General features: G+C 34.9%; 1 protein-coding gene across 2 annotated transcripts; it reads left to right on the top strand.

Annotated features, from left to right (window-relative positions):
* The first annotated feature begins 438 nt into the window (after positions 1–438).
* LOC101252499 (uncharacterized) lies at positions 439–5,767 on the top strand. Of its 2 annotated transcripts, XM_004241952.5 has the most exons (3): positions 439–1,344; positions 3,633–5,085; positions 5,180–5,767. In XM_004241952.5, the coding sequence occupies exons 1-3, from the start codon at positions 688–690 to the stop codon at positions 5,194–5,196; spliced, it is 2,127 nt and encodes a 708-aa protein (XP_004242000.1). In that variant the 5' UTR covers positions 439–687; the 3' UTR covers positions 5,197–5,767. The 2 variants fall into 2 exon arrangements, with proteins under 2 accessions (XP_004242000.1, XP_004241999.1); XM_004241951.5 differs by having other exon boundaries at positions 3,633–5,245.
* Positions 5,768–9,697: the final 3,930 nt, after the last annotated feature.

Here is a 9,697-nt window from a genome sequence, read left to right as displayed (position 1 = left end):
ATATAATGTCAATAAAGTGTTGAACTTTGTTGTTTATGTACAATTGTACATTGTGAGTACTTATATTTTGATTGTAAGTTTATCGTTACATCGTGTTTGCTAGGGTGCTTGCTCTCTTCATTATTCATTCAGCATTTCGGTATGGGAGAAAGCCTTTAGGCTTAGCAAAATGGCAGCCATATATATTAAGAAATGGAAACAAATCCTTTGACATCTTTGCTAAAAATAATCTATGCCCTCTTTTTCTTTATTAAATACATGATGAAACTTTTAACATTTTATCAGATTCTGTTTTTATTTTTATTCATATCGAAAAATCGATTTAAAAATACCGAATTAAATCGAATTGAAGTAGAAAAAAATTGAACCGACTAATATGATATAAACTATGGCCCACACTTTTCTAAAATCAAATACCAAAAAACTAAACCAAAATTTAATTAAACCGAAGGGGAAAACCGAACGCCCACATTGATAAGAATAAGGATGACTTTGCTTGAGAGCGTAAACTTAAAGGACGATTTTAGGCTTTTTCTCTCTCTATGATTTTATATATAGAAGCTCGTTTGTTTTCTTGATAAATATTAATATTCCGGAATTTGAATTTCAGATTTAGATATCATTTTCTCAGTCTTTCTTGGTTGATAGATAAAAATCATAGTACCTGCAAATAAACCCTAAAGCTCCATGGATTCGTCTTCTTCTTCATCTCAGCAAAATCAATATCCTTCTTATCCTGCATCCCAACAACAATCCTACAACTACAACCCATCTCGTTTTCAAGCCAATGGTCGTCAATCATATTACTCCAATTATCAAGACCCACATCAACAACAACAACAGCAGCAGCAGCAGCAGATATATCATCAACAACAGCCGCAGTATCATCATCAACAAACCCAACAACAATATTCATCGTATTGCCCTCCCAATTATTCAAATTCATATCCACCGCAACACCCACAAGCCCATCACCAATGGAATCATCAAGAACCCCCAATTCATCCGCCAGGGGTTTCAATTCAACCCGCTTCGGCATCACACGGGCAACCGTACTTTCAGTTACCCAATCAGCAGAATGGTTATCACTTGCCCCAAAGGACAGAGGGGGTTGGGCTAGGGGTGAATCCTGTGGCAGCGTTGGCTCAGTTGAACCAGTTAGCTGGTTCTGTGGGTGCAGCGGAAAGGCTGACGGCCACGGGTGGATTGCAAGGCCAGAGTTGGTACCCCCAGGCTCAAGGGTTCAGACCCGTGATTGGAGGACCGGGTACCTATACAGGTTCGGGTTTGGGATCTGGTGCATTCCCTGGAAATGGGGCGGGGCCATCTGGATTGCATTCTCATGTAAGTGGTCTCTGTCGAGTAAGAAGTATTTCGTCTTCGTGTTTTGAGAAATCAGTTATTTTTCCTTTTTCTGAACTATGTTATAACTTATATCAGCGTTATCAAAGCCGTAAAGCTAAAGGCTTTATGTCAAAATGCAATTATAAAGAGTGACCTTTAGTGAATAATAGCGCAAGAGTATAGACAGTTCAAGAAAAATAGCTATAAGCCCAAACCACGATTATGTAGAAAACCAAATAGAAAAAGTTACAATTAGGTGAAATGACTTTATTTGGTGACTCTGTCTTCTAGGCAGAGCACATGAACGGTGAGTTGTGTGCCTTAGTGCCTGCAGTAAAGCGCAGCTTAGACGAAGTGAAGCAGAAAACCTATTTTGCACCTAGTTTGGATTAAGCGCACCTCAACGGAGCCTTTGACAACAGTGACTTATATGTGAATTTCATTTCTCTTAATTCATGACGATCGTATCTTGATTTTAGAGTGGTGTTCAGGTATTACAGAACTTATTATCCAACATGTGTAGAGGACTTTGCAGAATGCGTACTTGAATTATTCACGAGTTCTTTTCCTGCATGAATTATAGAGAAATTGTTGTTCCTTTTTGCATTTTTGAAGTTCTTTTCAAATCTTTCTTAAGTGCCTTTGTATGATCGAGCAACTGAAATTTTGGACTTCTATAAGTACTTATCTTCGATTACTAATACATTGAGGACAATGGCCTAGAAAGCATGGCGAGTGTTGGACATCATGAGAGATGGAGTTAGGGGGGAAGGAGTGAGAAAATGTACCAGACCATCTTCCTAAGTAGGAGTATATCTGTCAAGTGTTGATGAGCATGCCTATAGCTGTTGGAGTAATCATGTGGGTTGTTTTGGCTTTCTGATGTATTGTATGTTCTAATACAGTTGTTAGTATGTCTGCAATGATGAACCTTTTTTTAATTGACCAAGAAATCCGTCTGGGTCCAACCTTGAGGACCAATTGCAACTTATTAAGGCCGGGACAATGAGCCCGCCCCTTTACCCTTTCCATGAAACGTCAGGCAGTTTGCATGGCACTGTGCTCAAACCTGTGACCCAAGTCACTACTCCCTCAACCTTTACCACTTCAACTAAACCCATGGGCGTATCTGCCATCATGAACTTGTGACCTTTTTCTCAAAAGTCATGTGAAGTAGTCGGCAATTATATTACTTCAGGTCGAGCTCTAGTTGTTCAAAAAGAATAGGGTGCTAAAAGAATTCATTAGAGGGGATTATGATAGAAGAAGCTACTTGTAGACCATGCCCATTTTCTTTTAGAGATTAGTTTAACCTAGAACTGTTTTACTAAAGTTTCAAGTAGACCAGTCCTCCGCCCTTGTACTTATAGCATTTGCAATGCTATTGGTTGTGTTATTGAATTTTCTTCCTTCTACAAGATTGGGCATCATCTTCGGTCGGTGACAGAATGTCCTGTGATTCATGGGTCTGAGAACGGAAAAAACATTCCCGATTCATATAGATGTGGCAACACCGTATTATTTGTTGAGAGATATGACAGTGTCTCAGCATCTTCCATAATGGTTGGCTTTGCTTGTGGAGGTGGAAGTGCCGTGAAAACTTTGTACTTCGAAAATACACTTACTGAACAATGTTCTGAATGCAGCTGTTTTGAGATTATTATGCCAGTCAAAAGGGTGAAATATAAGTGTCGGTGAGGTAGAAGAAGATAAAAAGTGGTAGTTTTTATTCGAGTATCCTATTCTTGCTGTTGCTTAGAATGGTTAAAGGTTGGTTCAGATTTAACCTTGAGCAAGGAGAAGAAGGGCCAAGAATGTGGAGAGAGTTTCTTCCTGGAAGTAAAATATGTTTGGCAGGCTTAGCTCAGACAGAAATGAAATAGATCCATGTGATACATTTCAATCCTACTTATTGCCATCATACTATTCTGCTAAAACTTAGAATAATGAGAACAATTCCATTTACCAGAAACCCATCCATATAGGCTTATACATTGAGCTGCTACCTATTCTACCAGATGGTCAATCTATTTTCCATTTTGAGTCTGCTTTATTCTTCTTATTATGAGCATAATGCTAGCAATAAATTTTGTCTTATCTTGTCAAAACTTTTATTAAATGTGCAAAGGTGAAGCAACTATTTAGCAATGTAGACAAGGCCAGGGATGAAGGCCATTAGATTTTTTGCGGATCTAGCTACATTCCCATTTTCTCCTCCACTTCTAGTAATCCATTTTGTTGGAACTGGTGTTGAAGTCTTGAATGTTCACATGATGCTACTTCTGCAGGTTGGTCAATCATTTGATAAGGGTGGTGGTCGAAGGATGGGTGGTGATAGAAGGAGGGGTGGTGGTCAGAGCAAAGGTGGTGATAGAAGGAGGGGTGATGGTCAGAGCAAAGGTGTTGATAGAAGGAGGGGTGATGGTCTGAGCAAAGGTGTTGATAGAAGGAGGGGTGATGGTCAGAGCAAAGGTGGTGATAGAAGGAGGGGTGATGGTCAGAGTAAAGGTTGTGATAGAAGGAGGAATAAAGTTAGCAATTCTGCTGGAGTTGGTAGGTGTGATCTGTGCAATGTCGATTGCGGTTGTTTGGGCATACTTAAGATGCACTTGAATGGAAAGCGGCACAAAAGGAACTTGGAAAAATTGGAAGCAAATGAAAACAGAACTGTTAGCGATGTCGAGAATGTGCAGAAACCTTCTAGTGATTTTGAACCAGGAACAGCCATGAAGCCTGATAACTTGCTTGTGGAAGAAGAGACTAAGCAGAATATACCAGAAAATATTCCTTTAACAGCCATGAAGCCTGATAACTTGCTTGTGGAAGAAGAGACTAAGCAGAAGTCACCACAAAATATTCCTTTAACAGCCATGAAGCCTGATAACTTGCTTGTGGAAGAAGAGACTAGGCAGAAGTCACCACAAAATATTCCTTTAACAACCATGAAACCTGATGACTTGCTTGTTGAAGAAGAGACAAAGCAGAATCCACCACAAAATATTCCTTTAACAGACATGAAGCCTGATAACTTGCTTGCGGAAGAAGAGACTCAGCAGAATCCACCACAAAATTTTCCTTTAACAGACATGAAGCCTGATAACTTGCTTGTGGAAGAAGAGACTCAGCAGAATCCACCACAAAATATTTCTTCAACAGACATGAAGCCTGATAACTTCCTTGTGGAAGAAGAGACTCAGCAGAATCCACCACAAAATATTCCTTTAGATACTTTATCTTCTGATAATAAATTAGTAACCCAACAGAAAACCAATAATGCACAACAAGCTGATCCACCTAAAGATGCAAATCGAGATACGCCGGATAAGCCCATGATGAATCAACCTGGAAATCAGAGGTCCAGTGTGAAACGTAAGACATTAGTTGGTGGAAGGAAGAAAAAGAAAGCTTCTAAAGCAAAGAGGCTGGCGACTGAACCTTCCAATTCTAATGTTGTAATTCCTTTGATGTGTGACCTGTGCAATGTGCAATGTGACACACGGGAGATTCTGAGACAACATCTTTCGGGTAAACAGCACAAGTCAGCGCTCAAGTGTGTTGAAGGTCACCACCCTATATGTGGACAAGCAGGACTTCAAGCAATTTATCCGCCTAATCCCGTCACAAACTCCCCAGACCATTCACAGGGTGCTCAACAAGTTTTGAATGGTGCTCAAGCTTCAGATCCCATTGCTGGTGCTTCTCTTCTTCCTCTAAATGAAAATGCTGTGCCTTCTGCCACAGGTGTGGTTTCTGATTCTTAGCAAAAAATTCCAACCCTCAAGTAAGAAATGTCCTGAATATTGACCACTAGAATGCATTTATTGAATCTCTGCAGTAGTCAGTTTGAATTGATATGGAAGAAAGGTAACAGCTATACCTGCAGTGTAGAGAAATGACGCCCCATCTGTGAATAATCTGGGTGAGTACTACATCTGATCATGTAAATGCATGTTAGCAACAGGTGACGACGGTCCATTTTGCAGTTGATGTTGTTGGCTTCCTACTTTAAAGAATCCACCTCTAATCAGGTGGTGGAAATTACACATATGGCTCGGTGTTAGGCGCGAGCTTTGGCTTGTTTTCTTCTACTCCCTTCACACACGGGGATTGTTTAGAAAGTTACATTGTTAAGCCAGCTGGTAATTTTACTCGAACAAGTTCAGAAGTAATTTTCCCCAGTCTCAAGTCTGAGAACGTAATAGTTACTGTTACTGTTATTGTCTGGCTCCATGGTAGTGAAAATGCTAAGATAAGAATTAAGGTGCAGTATGATATTTAGATTTCATTTAGCTGTTATAAACAAAAAAATTAAATTTATACTTTTGTGTACCTAGAAGAAGGAATGTATTTGTTAACCAATTTAACTATTTTTTAAAAGAAAGAATATGAATGTAAAAAGGCAAACACCGGTAGTTTTTGTGAAGTTATGAATTGACATATGCCATTTAAATATAATTTTTGCATTTAGATATGCAGACATGAAATTTACTATGTGCATGTCATTAAATATAATTATCACAAATATTTTTTACAAATAATTATTACACAAGTTTTTGGTATGACTCTATATATAGAGGTAATTTGACAAAGGGTGTATCACCATACTGAATGCACTACTTTAATAAATGTAGAATATTATTATTATAGAGAAGTCATATAAAACATGAATTTTGATTTCGGAAAAGATTAAGCGTGAAATATTTATTATAAAGTTTTAACAAGACTTGACTATCTTTTGTGTTGATGAGTAAATATATCACCGATAAAAATAAGAGAGAAGTGATGATATTACCGATAAAAATAAGAGAGGACTGATGATTTTGATGATAGGGTGATATTTCGCTTTAAGCTATTGAATTTCCCTAAAATATGACATCTTAAAAAAAGAAATAGAATAATATTTCATTCTTTTCTAGGAAAAAAATATTTGATTTTGATTTTCATGTAGGCAATTAGGAAAATATCAAGAAAGAAGTATGTAGTCATTTAGTTCTCAGTTCAAGCATAATCAAGTGCTACACAATATTTTCAGCCTCATTTGATCAGATAAGCAGTAATTATCACTTAGATAATGAGAATAGAAGAAAAAACACAAATTGCTTTATTTATTTACCTCCCCTTACTGAGAAGTGACAATTCTAAAGGACTAACACAAACTTATAATAATTGTATCTTGTGCTGAAAATGTAATGGGACAAACAAGGGCATTTTTAGTATTGTGAAGATTAACTTTGGTGCATTCATTGTATAGAGATATCTGTACTCTTTTTGGTGACGTGTGTTGTCTTTTTATATTTAGTCATAGATAACTCACGCAGCTTTTCCTTCTCTATGCTTGATCTATCTCCTCTGTTTTCTATTTTCGGTTATACCTATCTTCCTCTGAATTCGACTCCTCTAACATTTTCATTTTGGTGATTACCCTCTTGGCTTAGTTAACATTTTGATTTTCACGACTTCTCTACCTCTTTTTTTTTTAATTTATTGTGCAAAAACATTACTTCAAAGTTTTTGTGTTGGGATTATACGCCTTCCCTATCAAATTTTTAGCCTCTCCTTTGTCCTAAAATTTTCATCTATCATACTTATTTCATTGATAATTCTGCAGTGTTTTTCATTTTCCTATAGAACTTAGGGTTCTACACATGCATGTTCTCTTTTAATTTTTTTTTTGGAGAAAAGACATAAAATCATCATTGAAGTTATTTTAAATTTTTAAAAAGATACCTTAATTTTGCGGGTGTTCTATTACCTCATTAAACAATTTCAAAATAGAATGTATACCCCATTTTTCACTCAATATTACTTATACAAAAATATTTGTATGTCACACACTAATAATCACTTGCCACGTGTTAAAATAATTTTTATCTTATTTTTTGTATTTCTTTTATTTTTCTTTTTTCCTTTTTCTCTTTCTTCTTCACCTCAACTCTGTTCTTTCTTTTTCTCTTTCTTCTTCATCTCAATTGAGTTATTTTTTTTCATTCTCTTTGTGCTGCAGCAACATCAAATTCATTGTGTCTGAGCAGATTTCGCAGCAACACTGTTAATTTTTAGTCAAACTACTATCAATTAATTTAATTATGAAAATAAATATTGTCAAATAATTAAAATTCAAATACTCAAATATGACCAAGTCAAAATCTGACATTTAAATCATCACCTTCTCCAACTCTTACTTTCAAATTGAATTTTTCATAGTTTAACTACTCCCAGATTCCAATTTTGATTTGTAAGAGAAAAAAATCACTAAACTAATTTATTTTTTTTTAAAAATAAAACTGAATAACATTATTTTAAAAATAAAACGTCAAAAAGGAAAAAGAGAAAAAGAAAAAAAATGAAGGAAGGAATGGATGCTCAAGAAATATGGGTAAGCTAATGATGGTAGGAAAGGTGAGAAAAAAGATTTGAAAAATTAAAAACTATTCTTGATAAAGTTAAAAAAATAATAATTAATACATGAGTTTCTATAGTTTTTTTCAATGAGGCAAATTGGAAGTGTTAACTGACAATTTTACATTGGTAATGAAGTTGGATCAACAGTCCTTCACGCGCCCATATGCTGTGACAACACAAGTAGTGTTAAAATTAGTCAAAATGGTATATTTATTGTAGACTTAGATAGTTTTATGGGGTAATAGACACTCACAAAGTTAAAGTATCTTTTTGAAAATTTGAAACAACTTCAATGGGGATTTGATATTTTTTCTCTATTTCTTTTTGTATAAAATTTCAGAACTAGATGTATTAAGGTGTACCCTTCCTTTTGATTTTGGATTAACAACTATCTGATTCTTTTATTCATTTCCATTCTACTTCTTCAAGTATATTAATTGATGATACATTTAGTAGAAAATTTATTCAGTCAATGTGTTTGATAAAATTCTCCTGTGAATTGTGTGTATAAACAGCAGTAGGAATGGTACTACACTCTTGAAAAAACTCTTGTTTTTTTTTCATTGACATGTTTTCTGCACTTGTCTTTGAAATGATCATTTATAACCTCTGTGCGAACTGGCACAAGTCTAGATAAGTAAAATCAAAACGAAAATGACTATCTATATCATGTATATATATATAAACTGACGCAAGTCAAGATGAGTGATTCGGAATGTAGTTGGATGGCCAAAGAGAACGAACAATTTTGTGCTTTCTAATAAATGAAACTTGATCTTTCATTAATCGAAATTCAGTGATACAAGGTGTATTATTGGATCCAACATGATCTATGTAGATAAAAGGAAATTGCATATGTATGACTTTTTGTGTTTAGGTGGAAGTTTTGTATATACACGATTGGCCTAAAAGCCACACTCCATCATAAATATAATCATTATGTGTATGTTTTGTCTAATATTTTCGATTATACGTGTTAGCATATACAACTTTAGGATGATAGCTTCGCTTACCAGTAAGTACTGCAAACTACTGATCTGCCAGAGAATTTGCTTTTTAGAAAAGTGATTTGAGAGTTACACCACTTGCAAACCATTGTATGTTGATTACTTTTTAGTCGGTGTCTATAAATTTCATCGAAAAAAACTTATTATGAAGGATAAAGAAGAAGATTAAAAGAAAAGGCTAGAGGAAGAGAAAAAAAGAATTTCAACATAAGGCATAGTGTGCCCTTTATTTAATGTAAGATGAATCTTTTTGAAATGGTTCTTTCATGTTGTTACTCTATTGTAGTATTTTACATATATATGCATGTCAATACTTTTTTGGTTTACTCATGCAACTTTATTTATAAATTCTCAGTATCGTTGGTGCATGAAGGGTGTTTGACAATATAACTAGATCAACCAATGTTGATTTACTTTTTTTTTATTTAAACAAGTGTACTAAATGATTATAGTTTGAGAGCGGATATAAGGCATAGTTCATGTTCTTTTTAAAGTTCCTTAAATTTTATTCAATCTAAATACACATATGGTTGTCATTTATGCATTATATGTTTTTTATTTTTTCCAAATGAAGGAGAAAAAGATACAGAAAATGACATATGATTGTTACTTATGGAAAAGTTGGTAACGAAATTTGGTGTTGGACCTAATTAACATATTGTGATAAAAATGTGCCACTGAAATTTTATGATAAATTACATCTGGAGCAAAATGACGGTCAATCATGAACATGCATATCCAAAAAATGAATATAACAAATAGAAGTATGCTCGGATGGATATGTAAGTATATTAGGAGAGATAGGATAAGAAATGAAGTTACACACAACAAGGCCGAGTATGATTTTTTACTTTAATATTGCGAATATATATTGAAAAATAATGAGTGACTTCTTGTAACAGTAGAAATTGATAAAGTAAAATTCCTTTAGATAAATTATCTTA

Source organism: Solanum lycopersicum, chromosome 6, assembly GCF_036512215.1.
Source record: "Solanum lycopersicum chromosome 6, SLM_r2.1".
Lineage (NCBI taxonomy): Eukaryota > Viridiplantae > Streptophyta > Magnoliopsida > Solanales > Solanaceae > Solanum > Solanum lycopersicum.
The sequence above is the reverse complement of the archived record's forward strand: the minus strand, read 5'-3'. Positions and strand labels throughout refer to the sequence as shown.